At 38.0% G+C, this 22,627-nt stretch overlaps 3 protein-coding genes across 3 annotated transcripts; 1 reads left to right on the top strand and 2 right to left on the bottom strand.

Annotated features, from left to right (window-relative positions):
• The first annotated feature begins 3,360 nt into the window (after positions 1-3,360).
• On the top strand, positions 3,361-10,166 carry LOC21402618 (transducin beta-like protein 3). The gene is made up of 14 exons (XM_010089177.2): positions 3,361-3,708; positions 4,195-4,377; positions 5,161-5,310; positions 5,423-5,637; positions 5,840-6,125; positions 6,366-6,500; positions 6,661-6,779; positions 6,958-7,114; positions 7,268-7,514; positions 7,610-7,686; positions 8,205-8,324; positions 8,635-8,765; positions 8,834-9,008; positions 9,461-10,166. The coding sequence occupies exons 1-14, from the start codon at positions 3,409-3,411 to the stop codon at positions 9,818-9,820; spliced, it is 2,655 nt and encodes an 884-aa protein (XP_010087479.1). The 5' UTR covers positions 3,361-3,408; the 3' UTR covers positions 9,821-10,166.
• A 170-nt stretch (positions 10,167-10,336) lies between these two features.
• LOC21402617 (FAS1 domain-containing protein SELMODRAFT_448915) lies at positions 10,337-11,080 on the bottom strand. The gene has a single exon (XM_010089176.1). The coding sequence runs from the start codon at positions 11,078-11,080 to the stop codon at positions 10,337-10,339; it is 744 nt and encodes a 247-aa protein (XP_010087478.1).
• Positions 11,081-13,724: 2,644 nt separating this feature from the next.
• Positions 13,725-19,380, bottom strand: LOC21402614 (cellulose synthase-like protein D3). Its single transcript, XM_010089173.2, has 4 exons — positions 19,092-19,380; positions 17,294-18,192; positions 15,984-16,791; positions 13,725-15,807 (listed from the first exon to the last, which is right to left on the bottom strand). The coding sequence occupies exons 2-4, from the start codon at positions 18,166-18,168 to the stop codon at positions 14,050-14,052; spliced, it is 3,441 nt and encodes a 1,146-aa protein (XP_010087475.1). The 5' UTR covers positions 18,169-18,192; positions 19,092-19,380; the 3' UTR covers positions 13,725-14,049.
• Between the last annotated feature and the right edge of the window lie 3,247 nt (positions 19,381-22,627).

Raw genomic sequence — 22,627 nt, 5'->3', positions numbered from 1 at the left:
GAGAGTTGGACGCGCGCTGAAGCTGCGTGGAGGGAACGCGCCAGCTGAGGCACGGGCGTGCTGGGGACGCGCGTGAGATGGAGTGGGGAAGGCAGCGGCGCTGCTATCCCTCTCTCTGATCGACTTGTACGGCTCGACTGAAAGGCTTGACTCCGGGTGGTTGAAAACATGGCTTTCATGGCTTATTTTTGTGTAGCTTTTACACTGCTTTTTATCTGCAAATAATTAAGCAAAAACTAGACAAATTCTAATTAAAAATATTATGAATAAAAATAATGGATTTGTTTAATTAAAGCTTAAATATTTTAATATTATATAAATCAAAAGCAATATTTATGGTGCATTTTCACGCACTAATCACAAGCTCCATCCGTTCTTTCCGCGCGCACCACTTGTCCAGCGTGGGTCTCACATCTGTTCAGTGCTAGCCTGCTTCTCTCTTCCACGTGCGACATCTGTCCCCAGCTGTTCTCCATTCTGCCCGCGCCATCACACTCTAACCAATCCGCGTACGACACGTGGCGCGTTTTTCTCCTCACTGCCAATCACGTTGCAACACATGTCCACTGAGTGCTGAGTCCGAATTTCTCCTTTAAAATCTAAGCAAATTGGCCAGATTTCTTCCCCAAATCATATATATGATTTCTCCTAATTTATGTGTAATTTATTTTGTTTCCGTTCTTTTGTAATTTTCTATTTTTATTATTTGTTTCCTTATTTGACAGGCAACCCCTGAACACTATAAATAAGAGGGTTAGCCTAAGGTTTTTGTAAGCTTTGAATATTCAGTTTTCTATCGTCTTGCTGTCAGTCTCATATTTTCTCTCTAGAACTTGTGAGAATGTTTTGTAAGCTAGGCTAGAGTTCTCTTGGTGAGGTTAGAGATGAACTTTTGTTAGTGACCCAATTCAGATTTTTGATTCTTTGTGCTGTAAAGTTCAATATTCGAATGAATAAAATCTCATCTATCTTTCATTTATTTTTCAAAATATTGTGTGCTAATTTTTATAAAAATTCAGTCATGCTTTTCTTATGTAATTCTGTCATGCACTATTCTATTATTCAAATTATTTTACAAATTGTCTTTTACTGCAATATTGTCAAATTGATATATTGTTGATTTTGGATAACATGTAATGATAATATTTCCGGAGTCAACATAGAGATTTAATTTGTTCGATCATTTTATTTTGTGAATCAAAACTTGAATTGGTGAACGAAACATTAGGGATTCTCGACACCTTATCGTTTTTATTACTGAATTTTCTTCATACAAATTTTCTCCTTTCTATTTTATTTGCAACAAAAATCTCAAAAAACTCTTCTTTTTCTTTAATTCAGTTGTTATTTATTTTTCTCTAACGCTCTTATTTTGCTAATCGTTCTTGTTTATTTTGTTACCTCTCTGTGGATACGACCGCCATTCTGTGCTACAATTGACCGCTTGTGATCATCACTTTTGGGCGTTAATCACCTCACGAGCACGTTGTGCATCGTATGTAAAATTTTACAACCCTTGTGATGTGAGTGATAGTATTTATTAGCGCGAGTCCACACTCCCACCTTAGTGCAACGGTAGATATGATTTTCAATGTCTATCCAGATGACCAGTACACTAACCCTTTTTATTAGAAAAGTACTTTTTATAATACTTACATACCGCATGAATTTCTATTTCACTTGTTTTTGGATTTGGCCGGGGCTCCTCTGTGAAATGCTACCATGCAAGAGAAGTTCGCGGTCTTTTTCCCCTGCTGCGTTCTCCAACTTCCTCGTTGTGCACTGAAGCATTATCAACCGGAGCATTTCCGGTTTAGTGGGGGTGGGGTTCTGAGCCATCATTTCATCTTTACAAAATGGCTCATCACCAAGCTCAGGGAGAGAAGTGAAATCAGGAAAGTTTGATGCGGTCATTTTCTGAAAATTGATTGAACTTAAACTTTGTAAATGAAAGAGCAAGAAAATGAGTGATCGCGAGAGAAAAGCTTAAAATCAAAATAAAAGAGACAAGATGAGAGATAAAATGAGAGTGAGATGAGAAGTTGAGAGTGAATTGTTGTATGAGATTAAGGGGTATTTATAGGGAATTTTAGGAGCTTTTTTCAGATTGTGACCGTTGGGCCCTTCGCGGGCCTAACGGCAGGCCCGTCACGGGCTGAAGGGCTTTTTAGCAGGCTGTTTTACGGGCCTGGACCGGGCCGAATAAGGGCCGAATCCGGGCTTAGGCTGAACTAGGCTTAGGCCAGGCCGCGGGCCTTCACAGGCTAGGGTCGAGCTTGGGCTGCGGGCTAAGAAGCCGCGGCCCAGCCCTAGCCCATCAAACGTGCCGGGCTGACGCAGCCCGTAACAGTACCGTACTGGGCCATGCCGAATTCGACACTGTTACGGACGGGGCGGTATTAAGCATGGTTTTGCGTGGCAGTATGGTTTTGATAAACCGTAGTTTGGCGGTTTGATAATGTGTCACATAAATGGCGAGAAGGAAGGAGGGTTTGCGGTTTTTTTGTGCACCCTAAGCCCGTAGACCAACAGGTTTAAGGTTTATTTAGTATGAGGATTCTCAAGGTTTGAACTATGGTTTAAGTCCAAACTCATGTTTATTTATAAAAAGTAAAAAGTAGTTTGCACCTAATCCAACAAAATCAGTATTTGGTTTGAAAAGAAAAGATTCAATGTTTGAACTCTAATGTAATATTTTAACCATACTGAACTCTGAAAAATAAAACCATCATTTCCTTGGTTTTGGCTGGCTTGATCTCCACGTTTAAATCACACTTGGTTCAAACTCAAAGATTCATAACTTGGCCCTTATTCCATTTCTTCGGAATGGCGGGGCGAAAATATTTTTTTCTTTTTAGAAGGTCGGTCTTGATTCCATTCTTTTGGAATTGTGGGCCGTTAACTCTTTATTTGTCGGCCCTTATCCCATTCCTTCGGAATGGTGGACCGTTAACTCTTTATTTATAAGCCATTTATTCTATTCCTTCGGAATGGCAACCGGATCTTTATAGGTAGAGGTTTAACCCTCTCCAAAGAATGGAAGAAGGCCGTGCCTAATATTATCACTTATTTGAAATATGAAATCGCGGCCTTTATAGAGAATATCAATTTTATACACTCCTGTCAGGACGGATTCTTCTCACCTGTTGAACTCTAAGATCAAACTCCACAATTAAAACTCATATGGCTTAAATTTCAAACCCCCTGATTTAGACCCGCGTACCAAACAGATCGTTAATTAATAGAAACGGCGGTTGCATAGAAACGAAAAAACGAACGGGCGTAGATGAGTACTGCCCCTTAAACCCTAATAATGTCATATCATCGTCTTCTTCTTGCTTGCAATTGGTAGAGGCTTAGGACAAAACCCTCACTCATTTCATCTCATCTCATCTCATCTTCACAGCCATGGCATCGCTACCTTTCAAGAGGAACTACCGCTGCGTGCCGTCTCTTCAGCAGTTCTACACCGGCGGTCCCTTGGTCGTCTCATCCGACGGCTCCTTTTTCGTCTGCGCCTGCGGAGATTCCATCAAGATGGTCGAATCCTCCAACGCCGCTATTCGCTTCACAATCGACGGGGGCGACTCTGAGGCCTTCACTGCTCTCGCGCTCAGCCCCGACGATAAGCTTCTCTTCTCCTCCGGCCACAGTCGTCAGATTAGGGTTTGGGATCTCAACACCTTCAAGTGCGTTAGGTCCTGGAAGGTAAATTGGACTTAAATGCTTTCTTTTCTCTTGAGAATTTGAAAAACATTTGCTTGGTTGTGAAAATTTAAGAAAAGCTTACATTGTGAAGCCGAAATGCTAGGACTCAACTGATTTCGGTTCGGTTCGGTTGTGTATAGAAATAAAGTGAATGAATTTGATTCTGTGGAGAGCGTGAGAATTGTTTGTTTGGTGATGAAATTAAAGAGAAGCTCACGTTGATTCCGTAGCGGAAATGGTAGTGTTATCCCAATCGATATGCTTCTGTCTCTGCAAAAGTGATTTATTTATTGGTTTCGGTATAGAAATAAAGTGAGAGAATTTGTTTCTGTGGGGAATTTGAAAAATGTTTGTTTGGTGATCGAATTAGAGAGAAGCTCACATTGTTTGGGTAGCAGAAATGGTAGTATTATAAAAATTGATATGCTTACTTGTCTATGCGAAAATGATTTGTTTATTTATATATTTACTTGTTGGTTTGGTTAGGGACACGATGGTCCTGTGATGGGAATGGCTTGTCACCCATCGGGGGGATTGCTTGCGACCGGTGGAGCTGATAGGAAAGTTCTGGTTTGGGATGTTGATGGAGGTTTCTGCACTCATTACTTCAAGGCTCACAAAGGGGTTGTTTCGAGTATTCTGTTCCATCCCGATCCCTCAAAACCACTTGTAAGTTCAATCTCAGGAATGATATGACCAGTTGTATACCAGGAATAATATGGCCATTTATCTTGTATTCTTGTATTTACTTGCACACATACATATCAAGTCATGGCGTACTTGTACTAAATTTAACTGGATTGCTGCTTGCTCCTCGCCATTTCAAGAAATGTAGGGTGCATTTGGAATTGGTTTCAAATTGATTTTGCTTTCAATAAAAAGTAAAAATGAGATTGTTTTGAGAATCATTCTGGGACTAATTCTGAAATTACGATTGGTTGGTTTTTTAAGAGATTGTTTTGAGTATAATAAAAAAGTGAAATCGTGTTTATTAATTAATATATTATAATATTGTTGATAAGTATTAAAAAATGAAAACAACTTTTAACTGTTTTCTAATTCTTTCACAAAAATCATTCTCACTGTTTTCGTTTTCATTTTCGTTTTCAAAAACATTTGCTAAACAAACGTCTTTCATTTTCATTTTCATTTTTTGCTTCTCGAAATACGTGAAAACCGTTTTCAAAAACAGTTCCAAACACGCACGTAGTATATTTTTGCAATTCCCGCATTGCATTTCCCTTGACTGTTGATTTGACTTTTTGTTTGATTGATCGTCCTCATTCTGAGGTGTTTTTAAAGGAGAGATGATATGACCATTTAATGTTGTATTTACGCTTGCTAAGATTAAGTGCAACTTGCTGCTTGGTCTTACCTGTTTCGAGAGAGATAATATCTTTCTTGCAATTCCGACATAATAGTCTATTGATCGTTGTGGATCAACGGTTGTAGCTTTTTTCCGGAAGTGATGATGCAACTGTACAAGTTTGGGATCTTTCAACTAAGAAGTGCTCTGCAACCCTGAATGGACATCTCTCAACGGTGACTTCTATGGCAGTATCTGAAGATGGTGGGACCTTGGTCAGTACTGGACGAGATAAGGTAGAGCTGATACTCCATAGTTTATTTATCATGCTCGGACCTTGTGTTGCTTTGTGCTATTTTAGAATTTTGGTTTTGTTTGGCAAGGAGCTGATGCGTGGAATGATTTCAGGTTGTAATGTTATGGGACCTTAATGACTACAGTTGCAAGAAGACTGTATTAACATATGAAGCTCTTGAAGCTGTGTGTGTTATACATTCTGGTTGTCCTTTTGCGTCATGTATTGGTTTGCATGATCAACAGATTGGAAAGCGAAGTGGGTTAAAGGGAATCTATTTTATAACAGTTGGTGAGCGTGGTATCGTACGAGTATGGAATTCTGAAAGGTATATCACGAGGATACTTTCCTATTACCATTCTTTTGTAATATTATATTGTTCATAATATTTGGATATGAAAAGTACTTGTTATCATGGCTTGGAGACCCTTGGGGACCTTTTAGATTTGTCTTGCTTATTGTTTGTTTGTATGTTTAAATTGTACTCAATCTTTATGAATTTAAGTTTATAAATGTTTTTATTTTGACAGAGCAGTCTGCCTGTTTGAGCAAAAGTCCTCAGATATTACTGTTAGTTCAGACACTGATGAAGCCAAAAGGGGTTTTACTACAGCCTTTATGCTACCCCTAGATCAAGGATTGCTTTGTGTGACTGCTGATCAGCAACTTCTTTTGTATTCCCCAGTCAAAAGCCCTGAAGGGATGTTGGACTTAGTCCTGAGCAAAAGACTTGTAGGGTGCAACGAAGAAATTGTTGATATGAAGTTTTTAGGTGATGACGAACAATTTCTTGCAGTTGCTACAAATACTGAACAGGTGACTTTCTTTGATCTGTTGTGTCCTAACTGTAGCTTGCAAGTTATGGATGTGGCTTTCATAGTTAGTTCCTAGTCGGTTTTGCTAAAATCTGTGCATGCTCAATAAATTAGGACTGATATTCATGCATGGTAATTATTTCATCAAGTGCATGCAAATTGCAAGTGTGCAACAAACTGATTAGTACCTACCAGTTATAAGCTTTAAGTTTTGAGCATCTTGCAAAATTTGGACTTGCAGGTACGAGTGTATGATCTCGCATCAATGTCATGTGATTATGTATTGACCGGTCATACTGAAATTGTTCTTTGCGTCGATACCTGTGTATCTAGTTCTGGAAGAACGCTTATTGTAAGTGGAAGCAAGGACAAAAGTGTAAGTTTCTTTTCTCTCTCTCTCTTTTTTTCCCTTGCACTTTTCCCTTTTTGCTTCTGGTATATGGACCTTTAATTCTATTTGCTCTTTGGTCCAAATTTACTCTTATTTTCATTTCATATCATATTTTGTTAAATCTCTTATTTAATCGCATGTATAGGTTAGGTTGTGGGACTCTGAAAGCAAAAGTTGCCTTGGAGTTGGCATAGGTCATATGGGTGCTGTTGGAGCAGTTGCTTTTTCAAAGAAACAGAAAGCCTTCTTTGTTAGTGGTAGTAGGTGGGAATGCAGGCCATTATTTACTAAAACCCTAAATTCAATAGGTATTCATGTTAGGATGAATACACGAGTATAACAACAAATGAGATATGATGGGTTTGTTATTCTTTCATTTGGTATTTATTCCCTTTTGTTTCTTAATATCTCTTTCATGACCTATATGTTTTTTTTTTTTCAGTGACCGTACTCTAAAGGTGTGGAGCTTGGATGGTGTCTCAGACGATGTGGAACAGCCTATTAATTTAAAAGCCAAAGCTGTTGTGGCAGCACATGATAAGGATATCAATTCTTTAGCTATTGCACCAAATGATAGTTTAGTCTGTAGTGGTTCCCAGGTTTGTAATTTTTCCATTTTATCTTTTTTGTTTTTATTTCAGTTGTTGTATGGGACAAAAGAAGGTCGCTGTAGCCACTTTGGAATAATGCTTTCTTTGAGGTAAATGAAGTTACTCATTTACTTTTCTCTCTTGCCTTTCACGATTAAACAGGACCGCACTGCTTGTGTATGGACTCTACCAGATCTTGTATCTGTAACAGTACTTAAAGGGCATAAAAGGGGAATTTGGTCTGTCGAATTTTCTCCGGTTGATCAATGTGTCATCACAGCATCTGGGGATAAGACAATAAAGATATGGGCTATATCTGATGGCTCATGCTTGAAAACATTTGAGGGGCATACATCAAGTGTCTTAAGAGCATCATTTCTTTCTCGTGGAACCCAATTTGTTTCTTGTGGTAATGAGCCTCTTTTTTTTTTCTTTTTTTTAAAAAAAAAAAAAAAAAAACTCCCCCTGTCCTGACATATTGGATCAACTTGATAACAATTTCAGGTGCCGATGGTTTGGTAAAGCTCTGGACCGTCAAAACCAATGAATGCATTGCTACATATGATCAGCATGAGGACAAGGTGTCGAACAAGTACTTATGTTCTTGTCTTTTTATTTTTTAAGCAAATGGAGCCAACTTTGCATAGATCCTTAAGATTGGTAAAACACAAGTGATTGCAATTGGGAAAGGAAATTGTATTAAGGATCCTCCATTTCTTTGGTGTTATTTATATCCTGGTTCATGTATAATTAACTTGGATGATTATGTGTACGAAGAACTGTAATGAATTAGGGGAAGGCTAGCTTGCCTGCTTGGCTAATATTTTCTATTAATCTATTGAGTATGATGTGCTCAAGTTCGACTAAGTTAATATGGCTACCATGATTGTTGTTCTTGGGGATGAGCCGTAGAATGTCAGAGAGATAGTATTCGTTTCATGTGATTGTGAGCCAAACATCCTTATTTAGATTGGTATTTAATAGAAATTGGAGTGCATAATGAATCTTTCTGATTTTCTTGTGTGTTCTTTTCTTTATCTATTTGGTTGCAAAGACTTGTCCGTTCAAATAAAAAACGAGTAAAAATTTTGTCCTGCAGGTTTGGGCTTTGGCAGTAGGGAAGAAGACGGAAATGCTGGCAACAGGTGGTGGTGATGCTGTTTTCAATCTGTGGTATGATTCTACTGCATCTGATAAAGAGGAAGCTTTCCGGAGGGAGGTCAGTTGAGATGGATATTCCAGACGTTAAGATCTTTTTTCTGTTATATCCTTGTATTCCATAGACGCTTATATTGTTAAATGCAGCACATGTTGAAGAAAATTTGATAGGCCAGTATTTTAGCCCTTTAAGCATTTGTAGGTGGCACCTAAGTTTCCTGGGTACACGGTTTATTTCACTGAACTGAAAGCATGAAAAAGCAACTCCACATGCATGTATGGATTAACATATTAGTGGTATGGGTTCTTGTTTTCTCGAATTTTTGGCATTGAGATTGAATGTACCAGCGGGATTTGTGGTGTTGATGCAGGAGGAAGGGGTTCTGAAAGGTCAAGAACTTGAAAATGCTATTGTGGATGCTGACTATAAAAAAGCAATACGAGTTGCTTTTGAGCTTCGCAGGCCACATAAACTTTTTGAGTTATTTGCAGAACTTTGCAGGTTTGCTAGTTGGCCCCATTTCTTGCACTGATAAACATAGGAATATTTGTTAATTGAGTACTTTGCAGGAAGAGAGAAGCCGAAAATCAGATACAAAGAGCCCTTGATGCTCTGAGCAAGGAAGAGTTCCGCTTACTTTTGGAATATCTTCGAGAATGGAACACAAAACCAAAGCTTTGTCATGTCGCACAATTTGTGCTTTTCAGAGTCTTCAACATCCTTGCTCCAACAGAGATTATTGAGGTACTTATGTGATGCTACCCATCTCTTTTCTGGTAGTTATGTGGGATTGATAAGCAAGTTTTTATAGGGAATTGTCAGATTGCCCAAATGTCTCCTTGTTAATTGCGATTAAAAAAGAAGTGAAAACATGTATACGGTCTATAGAGTTCATCCATACCTCTTAGATTGCCGTCAGGTTGGGGTCCTAGCATAACCTGTTGAGTAGTGGTATTTTTGATGAACTTCCAGAAAAAGCTTCGTTGGAAGTCTACTTTTGTTTGTGCAGTATAATTTATTAATTGAATCTATCAAACATATTGACGCAAGCGTATATCACTCTTTTCTTGATTGTTTGATTGAATCACAGCTACTGAATCCATTCCATCTTTATTTGTCTTGGCCTGGTGCTTAATCCTTGATTAATAATTCTTTTTGCATATTTTGACCACTTAATCAATTTGATGGTGTTTCAGATAAAAGGCGTTGCAGAACTCCTTGAAGGGCTTTTACCATATTCTCAGAGGCATTTTAGCCGAGTAGACAGGCTTGTGAGAAGTGCATTCTTGTTGGATTACACTCTGACAGGAATGTCAGTTATTGAACCAGAAACTGAGGCAAAGGAATTGAGAGAGAATTCTTCTCTACAATCTGTTGTGAATGGTGGGGAAGAGATCCTCTCAGCAGACAATGTGTATAAGGCGCAAAAACAGGTACAAGAAGAATGGTTGAAATCAAAGACAGCCACGAAGAAACGGAAATCAGACAAACATAAAGATAAAACCCCCAAGAGAGTTAAGGGCGTTGCTTACACTACCATTGCAGCCACATCTTAAGAGGCATGACACACCTGAGCTATCATGGTATTGACCCTCTGATGTTCTTTTTTCAGCTCATTGATCGGAGCAGTCTCTCCCATTTGACTTTCAAATCTTGGGTGCCATCTCGTAGATGAAGAGGATCTACTTAGTTATGTAGAAAGAAAAAAAAGTACCATCAACAATCTCCACTCCATTTCTTTTCTTCGAGCATAAATCATTATCTGTATACCACAATTTTGTAGTTGTACACTAGATTATATAATTGAAAACTAGGCATATTTCTAGTTGCGGCAGATTGAGCAATTCACCATTTTGGCTACTTATCCTCAAGTTTGTATTTTTTTTAATATATACTTTTTATTCGATGCAATTATATCTTGCTTTTTACACTTTGGTCCGTGTAACTCTTGCTCTAGCGTACTGATTTTTTATTGTATCTGTTTATACATAACATGTATATATACGTCTATATGTAAATCTTGATGGGAACATCTGAATGATATTTGAATTAGTACTAGAAAGGACTACAAATTATGGTACAAAAGATAGAGACAAAACCCATGTTGCCACTATCACGCTGCTGGTCACTGAGAATGTCGAAAGCCCACCAGAAACGGATAGAGAAGAGCCTGATTTTGGTGGAGGAACATTTGCGCCGGTTGGCGGCAGGGCACTTGCTGGAGTCAGATTAAAGCCGTTAAGCGGAGGAAATGGTGATGGGGGTATCGCCCGAGAGGCAGGATTTGAGGTACTATTACTACTACAAGAGCAAGAAACTGAGGGATTAGTAATAGTATAGTTATTATTCACAGTTATCTTTGGACTTGCTTCAGACAGAACCCCATCTATTCCATGGCATCTAATTGAGGAGCTTGCAGTGCATATGTTTGGGCTGATGAGTCTTGCATTGTTGAGAAAGAAACTCCTCCTACCCTTGTTGGAAATCTTGAGCATGTACTCTGGCTTTGAACTTGGAATTATGGAGCCTGTTGGGATATGCTGCAAATAGTCGAAAAGCATGGTTGAAGGAATCGAATGGCGGAGCAAGAACTCGGAAACAGCGTCCTGTTGCAGAGTAATTATTGACAGCATGCGGTCGTTGGGCATCAAGAAAGTGAGATTTCCCTGAAGCCTATGATCTAGTGAGGCCATGTTGAGGAGCGTGATGAAGGTGAAGTAATTGGCTCTTTGCATTTCGGAAATGGCAGCAACAAGGTCTTGGTTTCGATTTCCGAAAGGAATATCGGCAGCAGAAATCGACAAGACCGTAGCCATCAGAACAAAAAAGATAAAGTTGGTGGCCATGTGGGTGGATTTCATATTGTACGCTGATGATTCATTCATAATCTTTTGGTTACATGGTGGCCTTGTTATCAAGGGATTTGAAAGGAGAGAGTTTTGAGGTAAAATATTAAGGACATGCAACTATGCTGGCTCAACAACTGAGTTTCATTCCCTTTGCGTTCTTACTATTCTTTATTGGCAGCAGCATTTACGTGTGTTCACAACCACGTTGGTTGATATATTATTTCCTCACAAGCGCAAAAAAAAAAACAAAAAAACAAAAAAAAAACAAAAAAAGGTTGATTGTGATGAAACCGATTGTTGGGCAACTGCAACTGAATTTGACTACGGATAACACAACTTAAAAACCAGACTTATTAACTAACTAGTTTAGGCTCGTTACAAATGTGTTGGGATCAAAATGGATTGATACAACACAAATAATAAAATGTCATGTTTCGGACACAATGATTTATACGAGTTTTAATTATTTAATATGTTACGTGTCATACAAAAAAAAAAATCAACATATTTCGGAAAACCATTTGGGTTCAGGTAAAATGAGTTTAGCATTGCTAAAAAATGGTGATTCGAGAGACCTCAAGATTTAAGCCAAATTATGGGTTCAGGTAAAACTAATCTAATGATTAAAAACAGAGATCTCACCAATAATTTTTTAAGGGATCCTACCCTAGAGAATGTTAGAATGTCTTATTATTATTGGGATTTTTAGAACATTTATTCCTTAAAATTATTGTGATTTAGTAAAAGATCTCTCAAATTTTTAATTTTGACAATTAACCACTATTGGAATTCGTCCCATTTGACAGACAGCTGCTTAAAAAAGTGATGGAAACCAGCATGCGACACGCACATGTGTCGAATTCAAGGGCATTGCCGGTATTTTAAGTATTTCTCTTGAAATGAAAGGAAAATTTTAGGGTTATTTTTCACCATTTCTCAAACTTCTGAAGAATTCTCTTCAATGGATCCAAATCCCAACTATATCCTCTCCAACGTAATGCGATGGTCTCGTCAGATGTTCTTCTCATTTTAACCCAAAACCTTTCCTTTCTTCTCTCACACATTCCCTTCCCGTCGCCGCATCTCGGATGGATCTCCATCGAAACCACCAAATATTTTCCCCATTTTGCTCAAAACCACCCAGCGAACTATCTCCAAGGTTTTTTCATCTCGAGACCAACCAAACGCGCTCTGATTATGAGTTCGATCTGCTCTCGACGTTGAACTCATGCTCCTCCCTCTCAGTTGTCTCTTAGGCCAACAAATCCACTCCATCGTATTGAAATCGGGTTTGGGATCCAACACTTCTCATTGCCAACAGCTTGATTAGTATGTGCGCCAGATGCGACTTCATTTTCAATGCCCGGACATTGTTTGATTCTAATGATCAGGAAAATTCAAAATCTTGAAATTAATCAAGACTTTGAAGATGAATTGTCTCTGTAATCGCATTTTGTAAACAAATGATTGAATTTTTCGAATTCGATATTTGGAATGATGAAAATTGGCGACTTTACCATTTTCACTAAATTGATCCAAGTTTAATTAAATTTCAATTGTGCGTTTTGTCTTTAAATTTTTACAGTAAAAAATTTTTAAAAAATATTAAATTTAAAATTTTTTAATATAATAATTTTTTTTTATAAAATATTATATTTTAATTTAAATTTACAAAGTAAACGAGACTTAAGGATTTAATTTTCCTAATGACAAAATTATTCTAAAAGGGTTCACTATTAAAATTGGACCCATTAAAGTATGATTACGTCAAGTCCAAATTAGCTAGAATTAAATTGGCTCTATAGTCAATTTAATAACTGTGAAGTTCATTAAGTATAAATCAATGTCTAGTTCTAGTGTTGAGATCAAGTCTAGAAATACACTAATCAAGGAGGGCATTGAACAAGAGTTCAATTGTAGGGTTAGGATTAAATGAGGTTTTAATCAAAGGTGTAGAATTGAAGTAAAAAAAAAAAAAAAGAGTGAAGGGGCGGATGGAGGGCCAAGGGAGAGTTTATTAACCCGTGCTCATACAAAAAAAAAAAAAAAAAAAAAAAAAAAAAAACCAACAACAACAACAACAACATTTTTCGGAAAACCATTTGGGGTCAGGTAAATGAGTGTACCATTGCTGAAAAATGGTCATTCGAGAGAGCTCAAGATTTAAATTGTGTTAGATAATTAGTTAGTTCTTTCCTTTCCTTTTGTTTTTCATTTTTTTTTCATCTTTTTTTTTGGGTTGAATTTTTTATTTTTTATTTTTTTTTGGGCTGAAGCTTTCATCCATCAGAAATAAGATCAGCATATATTTTCTTCACTTATTGAAAACTTACTCGTCCTTTTTCTTGATATGACTGGTGGTATCCCTATATTTTGTTTTGATAATCATTGTTGTTTGGAAAATACCAAAAATTAAAATGATTTTTAATCAACAAATAATTACCACATATAAAAAGCATTATGGGTCACACATGCTCTTATCCGTAGTTGAGTTCCTTTAATGTGAAATGGAATGTACTCTATATTAAAGAAAACGTGAGAAATTTCGTTCCGATTGCCGATTACAAAAGAGAGGAAAAAAAAATAAGAAAAAAAATTCTAAGCACAATCCTAATTGAAAATATGTTCCATGTAACAAGAAATGAAAACTAAAAAATCAATACATCATTTGACAAAACAAAATGCAGTCTTGGTCCCATCAGTCTTTACTTGTACTCAAGCTGCTGAACCTGAAAGCTCTGTAGAAAAAGAACTAACAGAAGAACACAATTAACTCTCTCTTGTTGGAAAGTAAAATGAATAAATAAATATTACAAATTTTTCTCAATCTTTTTCGAACCTTAGACTGAACCATCTGAATTGAATCATTTCTCAATAGCCCTGTAACGATCTATTGAATAATTTACCATTCGTTCTGACGTCAAAGAATTAACCAATTAAGGGAACTGGAAGGAACCTCCAATTTGGTTAGAGCCAGCAGGAGGATTGATTGCAACCCAAAGGAGGGAAATGGTAATCGCGATAAGTCCCGACCATACAAAAACAATGGTGGGCGTCCTCCCCCGCCGACCCATAAGCCCTTTGGCGAAGGGGTAGAGATGAGCCAACACCCAGAAACTGAAGAAAACTCCACCGAGTAAGCGGCTCCACTGCGGTATGACACTGTAAATAGTACGGCTAAACCCGACGGCAATACCAATCAGGTTGGTCATCATGATTGTGATTGGAGGTATCATGAGTGATGTCCATTTGACAGTGTACAGATCAGCAAACTCATCGTCCACATCATCACCGCCGGATTTTGATGTCAAGGTGAAGGAGATTTCAATCCCTGCAACGACTTTCAATAGCCCTTGAAGTACAGCAGCAAGATGAGCACTTGTCCCTCCAATCAACCAAAACTGCTCATTTCTCCACCACTCTTCCAGCTCAATACCAGACCACCTGATCTCGAGAACGGCAAGCATGCATAGAGTGACGGTGATGATGAGGAGGTAAGTGAGGAAAGTGACATTGAGGGTCTGCACGATGAACTGCCCCGAGAAGAGGGAAAGCGCTGGAAGGAAACAATACACAATGAGGAAGATGGAAGTGAAGGGGTAGATTCCAACATTGAGGTATGCAATCCTTTGTAGGAACTTCATTCTTGGGCTGGCCAAAAGGGCATTGTTGCGAGAGAAGAAAATCTCGACAGAGCCAGTAGCCCATCGGAGTACCTGGTGTAGCCTATCGGTTAGATTGATTGGAGCAGTTCCACGGAATGCATCACGCTTGGTCACGCAGTAAACCGACTTCCATCCCCTGTTGTGCATCCTGTAACCGGTGACCACATCCTCAGTGACAGAACCATAAATCCAGCCAACACGATGACCCCACTCAGTCTTGTCTTCATACCAACAGGAGATCACACTGATGGCCTCAGCAACAGTTGATGCATCAAGAAGCTCACGGGGAATTGTCAAGGCACCCGGTGGGCGTCCATTCTTCACAGCCGGGTGGTCAGCAAGGGGGCGACCTTGGAACTCTGCCACTGGGATTGAATCAATGAGGAAACTTGAGTTCCCAAACTTCTTAGGCAGCAAGGAGAGGTTCATCTCTTCATCATCAGAGTCGCCCATTCTAAGAGCTCGGTGTTCTTCGGGGGTGGTTGCAACAGAGGAATGCTTCTTGTGACGTGCAAAGCAGCAGCTGCAGCAACCTTGGTGGTGTTCTTTTGTGCGAGGAGGATCAAATCCATAAAGGGCAATTCTACGAAAGAGGCAGCCAGTTCCGACGTAGACAGGACCCTGAAGCCCATCGAGCGCTCGCATGTTGACATCAAAGAAGACAGTATTGTGGTTGGCGTATCGGTCAGAAGGGTCAATGCCCTCAAACCTCTGAGGGAACTGGACATAGCAGATGCGGTCGCCTCCACGGTCCATCATGAAGCACATGCCTTCCCTCATTGCTTGAGAATTGTAAATGTAGTGATCACAATCGAGGTTGAGGATGAATGGACCATTGGACATGATGGCAGAGGCCCGAACCAGGGCGTTCATGGCCCCTGCCTTCTTGTTGTGATCATAACCTGGACGCTTCTCACGAGAAACGTAAACAAGTAGAGGGAGACGGATGTCGACGTCAGTGAGGTCGATGAGGCTGGAATCATCAGCAGTCCCATGTAGTGGTTCATCACTGGGAGGTTTCAACATCACCTGCATCATTAGGAGGGGACAAAACACGCTCAAAACATGTAACTGAAACTGAACTTGTTTCTTGACACATTTACTTTCATGATAAAAAGGTGCATAATACTCCTCCAGTTTCAACTTCTTCAGGCCACAAGGAAGCTGGAAAAAGCAATAAAATTTTTTGGGACATGTAAATATACCTGTATAATACCAGCATGGTCTCCTTTAGAGTGCTCAGATGAAGGATTCAACCAAGTACCAGGCCAGTGGGTTCCATCAGCCATCCATGTCGCTTTCGGGATTTTCACAGGCTCTATTGGTTCATCTTCCCTGTTCTGCCTCTGCAGCTTCATAGCCTTGATCTCCTCTCTAGCATGATAAGCATCGGAACGGCGGCGGATCGAATCAGGCAGCCCATTGATCCTGACCTTGAACTCGTCATAGTCACGCTTTACCCTCCTCCGATCCTTGACAAAGTCAGACTTCACTTTGTTCTTATAAGGGTCTCTCTTTAAATTGAAGTAGGACTCGGGATTCCTAGGCTCAATGCCATGTTTTCGGCAGAATGGGACCCATATATTTGCAAAGCTTGCAGCTTCAGCCATAGCCTCAAATGTCAGAAGTGCACCTCCATCATCAGAAACATAGCAGGCAAGCTTTTCAACTGGATAGTCAGCAGCTAGAATGGATAAGATGGTGTTTGCAGTGACAAGTGGAGGCTCTTTCTCAGGATCTGCTGTAGAGACGAAGACATCAATGCCCGGGAGATCAGACTTCCCGGTGGGGTTGTTGGGGCTTGGTGTTTCAAACTTGTCTTTCAACACATTAAGATCTGTTGCACGGTTGACTGGACAGAGCTTGGGAAGCTGGTCAAGGAGCCAGGAGAAAGCAAACCAAATCTCACAAACTACCGACATTCCCCATAGCCAAACTGCATCGTTGTTCGGATGCTTGACCCTCCAAGCCAAAAACAAACCGAGGATGACGACGCGAACAAAAATTAGAAGCCTGCCAACATATTTGCAACGAAAAGATGGAATGGAAGATCCCATTAGCATAACCACGAAGAGAATGCGCTTTAAAGGAAAATATACAAAAGTAATAAAATCTATAAGGTTAGTATTAAGAATGCTCGTAAACATTTGAATCAAAATGTATATAAACCATGTCACCATCCATCTATATCTAGAAAGATTTATTTTTCAAGGACATGTAAAACAATTATGATTTAGAGGAAAAAAGACGTTATGGAGCCTTTACAACTACAAGAAACAAAGACAGGATGTTAGGGATGTGAAATATACAAAACCTCTAAGATCAACATTAAAACTTCTAGTTAACATATTATTCAAAATGTCTATGAACCTTTCTATCTCTAGAAATATCTTTTTTGGAACATCTAAAACGATAGTCACCTATGAAAATATATTTACATATATATATATATATATATATATATATATTATGCGACATTGACATTTAAAATCTATAAGAAACAAAGTCTTTTTACCTATATGGACTGAGAACAGCTGCAGGTATCTTTAACTTCCTTGTCAGAGGCCTCCATGGTTTGTTCATCAATTCTGTTGGCTCATGAACTTCATCATCTTTCCCAGTTCCAAAACCCCCACCTTCCTTGGGCCAAATGGCATTCCCATATCCATAAGTCCCCTTAGTCTCAAACAACCACCGGTTGTGATCAAAGTCACTAGTTTGACTTCTCATTAGAACGGATTTTGTTGACTTCATCAATGACAACCTCCTTTCCATTTTAGACATCCCGTTTGGCGGGGGAAGAGGAAGTGGCCGTGCATTGTTGTCCACGGCTACTTCATCCAAATCTGTGTTCTTGTAGGGTTCCTTGCACCCGGGGCAAATGCCGCCCCCTATTTTGACTGCATCAATATAGCAATCTCTACATATCTTGAAATCACACTCACAAGGGAGGATATCATTGCCACGTTCGTCACTCATCACCTTTGCATCACACCCAGGAATTGCGCAAGAAGACCCTTTTGCACCGGCCATTTGAGGGTGGCTTGCTTCGGACTCAATCACCTTATCCATGAGATGAGCTCTAGTGACACTGTTGAAGCCACCAGTGAAGAGGGAATTGGAAACGTATTGCTCTTCAACTTTCTGTGAGATTGATGGATCCATTGGTTGGTTATCTGGGGTGGGGGGAATGTGGACAGTGTAGTTCATGAAGTCACTGCTCCCGAGCTCGCTATCGAGATCATCTCTTGAATAACTGATGTAGCGGCCAGAGGAGGTTCTCCGGGCGAATGTCACCGTCGGAGGCAGTGGTGGCTTGTTGTGCGCATCTGGCACATCGGATGTTGCCGATAGATTAGATCGGCTAGCCTTGAAAGACTTTGATGCCATTCTTCAAGCACCAATTTTTAGACCCTGAACATTCAAAGGGAAATCAAGATTCAAACTTCAATTAGCATCATTCCAGCACATTCATAAAGTCAGAATTCAGAACTGGAACTGAGAAACACAAGTAAAATGTAGAGCCTGAACTGTCTGGTTGCTAAAAAATGGAAAAACTAAAGATAATATCTAATTGTTCTATAGATCCTGAAAATTCAAAAGGCAAATCAAGAATCAAACTTTATTTGCATCACTTGAAGCACATTTAACAAAGGGTCGGAACTGGGACTGCGAAACAAAATTACGTAAATGTATTGCTCTGCCTGTTTGCTAAAGGAATGGAAAATTAAAGTCATGGTATGTTATGCAATATTTTTCTCAGCGAGCAAACAGATCATGAATAAGTCCCAGTTAGATGAGGGACTCGCTTAGTAAGAAGTGGATAATCTACAAATCTGATAATTATCCTTTATTCGGCTCAGACAAAATATGCTGAATTTTAAGAGTACCTTTTTTTTTGAACTTAAAAGTTAGTATCAATTATGATTCAAAGCAGCAGTAGACACAGCTCAAAAGAAGCTTGTTTGCTTCTTAATATTCGCAAGTGAAAGAAAGGAAAAAAAAAAAAAAAAAAAACAAGATCCACACTTTTCAATTTCACTTTGCATAACACAACCCGCCAGATAACAACTTTGAAATCTCTACTAATTTTTTTTTTTGTCTGATTGCCCAGAAATATTGGAGCACTGAAAAAAAAAAAAAACTAAAAATCGAATCTTGAAAAACCCACATCACATTAACTGGCTAGAAGTCATAAAAAAATCCAGGTACCCAGAATCTCTTTCCCATCTCCACATAAGCCAAACAGATTACCACTCAGACAGCACACACACGAGAGAGAGAGAGAGAGAGAGAGATCTGGCAGATTTTACCTGTGTTGTGTGAAACGAGTCTATTCTGAGATCTGTTCTTGTGTGGTCATGTAATGTAATGAAACCAAAATGCGTGTACGAAAGTGAAACCAAATGGCCTTCGTCTGAACCTGAAGGTGATAGAAAGGAAAGGAAAAGAATTGTTCAAATTCAAGTTGTAAACAAGTCGCTTTGCTTTGCTTTGTTTTGGTCTATCAAACTATGAAATGGTAACCCATCACTACTACCAAACTACGTTAATCATATCACATGATAGAGACAGAGCAGAGAAAACGAGTTTTTTGGGGCATAGTCATGAGCAAGACTACAAGCACTAATACACCATGATTCAAGGCTTTTTATTCTTTATATTAAAATTAAAAAACTAAAACGAAAAATAAAAAGACATTTTTTTGTTTCTCGTTTTCTAAGTAAAGAAATAAAAAGGATTTTCACTGTAATGTAAAACTATCCAAATTAATAGATTCTTATGCAGATTTTGTGGTCTAAAACTAGCATGGTAGTAATAAGAACTTTTTTGGTATTTTACTAAAAGAACTTTAAAAAAGGCTTTTTTCCCTTTTTTTTTTTTTCCTTTTTTTCCTAATAAAATAAGTTTTTTTAGTTTCCTTTTTTTTTTTTTTTTTTTTTGTTTGAAAAAGAACATCTTTGATAGATGAGAAGGTTCAGAGTTATGGGGGAGAAAAAGGCAGAGGGGATGAGTTGGAGTTTTCCTCTTTTTGGATTGAATCTCCCTATCTCATCTCATCATCTTAAATCTCATCCTAAGTAGCCAAAAAAAAAAAAAACAATAACTTTTTTTTATTGGGGTTTTAAAAGAGTGATTTTTGGTGTAGAAGGCAAATTTGGACAAGATAAGAGTTAAATTCGGGCTTTTATTATGGAGAAAATACTTGCAAGCTATGCGTTTAAAAAGGGTATAATGGGCTTTTCACTTTTAGAATAGATCCGTTGAAAAAGAGTAGAAAAAGAAAGTTACCCTGATTATCCAAAAAATAAAAAGAGAAGTTGCCCAGTAATGTAATTAATTAAGGCCCCGTTCATTTCGTTAATTTGAGTTTAGAATTCGAATTTTGCTACAGTAAAAAGTTCTTACAAACAATCACATCTAACTTTTTTGCTACAGTAAAAAACTCTCACATAAAATTACATTTCAATTCGAATTAAAAACTCGAATCAGCGAACTAAACAGGCCCTAAAAGTAGCTTTCTCTTTTTAATTTTGAATGCTAAATTATCATACACGCCAATAAATTGGTTAATTCTTGTTTTCTTTTTTTGAATTTGTTTGGTAATGTTTGTGGTGCAATTTTAGAAAATTAAAAAGAATTATGAGTGTGCCTTTTTTTTTTTTTTGGTTGGCTAAAAGGACACTTTTATTTTGTGTGTGTTTGTTAACGCGTTGACGTGTGAAAGAGAGAGTTGCCAATTAGTAGCAATCTCAAGACTCTCTAGTCCAGTCTGTCTTTGTGCTTTTCTCATTGCGTTGGAACCTAAACATAAACAGACAACTTTAGAAATTCTTGAATTCCAAAACTACCCTTATGATTTGATATCTGATTTCCCAAAATGCCCACGAATGATTAATGGATGATGGTCATGGATTGGAAATGGACCTTCCCAAATTCAAATGCGGAAACTACGGAACATGAGTGCCTCTCAATTTGTCTTTTGATTTTGACCCCCCATTTCTATTGATATTTATTTCCTGTATATCATATGATATCATATTATCCCCCATTCTTTTTCTTTTATTTTAATTTAAACACTCATGATCTGACTCTCTCCATTGTCCATCTTTATTCTTCTTTTCATAAAAGGAAAATATGTATATTATTATTTCCTTTTGAGACCTGTTGTCATGACGTGTCATTGAGGTTTTCCTCATAAATATGCTCTAATTGCTAAGATCCAGATGCCTTTCATAAAACATAAAAATAAAAATAAAAGAAAAAAGAAAGAGCCAGATGCAACATAACGCCATATTTGGGCATAATCCTAATTCCATGCCATTTTCCATGCAAACTTGGAAAAACTATAAATAAAAATTATATAAACATATACATATTAAATTAAAGATAGTATGAAGCCGGTTAAATAGTGATATATGGTATTTATTTATTTATGCAGAGAGGTTGAAGAGTAGTTGGCTTCGGATGATCAACTTTTGCTATTTAGTTGTCAAATGTCATCATCCATCGATATTTTCAAATAAGTTTGATTTATTTTCTTTTGGAGCATTATTCAATGATATGGCAAGACTGAGTAAGAATAACAATACACGTAATGGTTTATATTAATAGCAGTTGAACAGAGTCAATGCTTTGAATCTACTTATATATATATATATATATATATATATGGTCATCTCATCAGTCATAAAATGGATTATTATAGAACAAGTGAATGAAGTATAGAATAGAATTATTACTTAATCGGCAAGTCTCATACTCTTTTCGCATTAATATCCTGCTTTCACTGCGCAAACACATGACAATTATTCCACCAAATTATAATTCACCGGCCCTATCACGTTGACTCTTTTCAAGACAAGGAAGAAAAAATAACTCTTTCAATACTATTTTCACCGTCCTCTCTCTCTCTCTCTCTCTCCCACAAACATTACTCACTGCCATCCTTTTCACGTCTATAATGAATGCATATCCGACAGTAATAACTTTTTTTTTTCCTGAATAAACAATAAGAATTAAATAATAAATACAAAAAGAATACCTTAACGATATAGTTACAAAAAATCTTATTGGCACTGAACAATTTTGCATCATCAGATCCCAATTAGATTATATTATGACAAAGAATTATAGTAGAAATGTAATAAATCTTGTTGAAACTACGGTCCAAAACTGTGTAGTGTAGCCTTCTATTAGAATTCTTCAATAAACAATGAATATTAGTTAGTTTGCATAAAAAGGAAAAAAAAAAAAAAAAAAAAAAAAAGACAAATGTATACAGGACATTGGTTTGGACCGTCTGGTTATCAGCATGTGAGGCAATGGGGCCCACGTCCAAACGTGGCAGCATCGGAGGGAGACGAATTGCAAATGTACATGCATCGCACGTCCTAGGTTTACTATATTATTTTAGTGAATGGGACCCACAAACCCCACAGACAAAATCATCCAACTCATTGAACGTGCTGAGCATGTCGCCCTTGCCTCCGCACCATAGCACGTGCACCCTCCTCCATATGGAAATAATGCAATTCATTTCCTACCGCTTTCCCACCATGTTAACACCAAAAAGCTAATTACTTTAAAAAAACACATAAAAAAAGCTAATTTGATTTTTTTTTGTTTTATAATTATGCTAATTAGATTTCCTTTTGTCGCGTACACACTCGTCTTTGTTGTTAGCATTCTCATTATTATTATTATTTTCTTGAAACGATTTTGTAGAATTCTATTGGGGCAGGTTCTATACTCAACCGACCAATTGAGACTTTGCCTCGGAAAACCCCCTAGAGAAACGGCACAGTCCACTTTCATACCAATTTCGGCCTAACTCAAAATGGTCGAG

The sequence above is a fragment of the Morus notabilis genome, unplaced genomic scaffold, assembly GCF_000414095.1.
Source record: "Morus notabilis unplaced genomic scaffold, ASM41409v2 Scaffold201, whole genome shotgun sequence".
Taxonomy (NCBI): domain Eukaryota; kingdom Viridiplantae; phylum Streptophyta; class Magnoliopsida; order Rosales; family Moraceae; genus Morus; species Morus notabilis.
This window is presented reverse-complemented; position numbering and strand designations above follow the sequence as displayed.

Coding starts and splice junctions, on each gene's coding strand:
- LOC21402618 (XM_010089177.2), top strand. CDS start 3,409: ATGGCATCGCTACCTTTCAAGAGGAACTACCGCTGCGTGCCGTCTCTT. Junction 5,638..5,839: donor CGAGTATGGAATTCTGAAAG/GTATATCACGAG, acceptor TTATTTTGACAG/AGCAGTCTGCCTGTTTGAGC. Junction 6,780..6,957: donor TTCTTTGTTAGTGGTAGTAG/GTGGGAATGCAG, acceptor TTTTTTTTTCAG/TGACCGTACTCTAAAGGTGT.
- LOC21402617 (XM_010089176.1), bottom strand. CDS start 11,080: ATGGCTACGGTCTTGTCGATTTCTGCTGCCGATATTCCTTTCGGAAAT.
- LOC21402614 (XM_010089173.2), bottom strand. CDS start 18,168: ATGGCATCAAAGTCTTTCAAGGCTAGCCGATCTAATCTATCGGCAACA. Junction 16,792..17,293: donor GCTGTTCTCAGTCCATATAG/GTAAAAAGACTT, acceptor ATATGTTGGCAG/GCTTCTAATTTTTGTTCGCG. Junction 15,808..15,983: donor ACCATGCTGGTATTATACAG/GTATATTTACAT, acceptor CTAATGATGCAG/GTGATGTTGAAACCTCCCAG.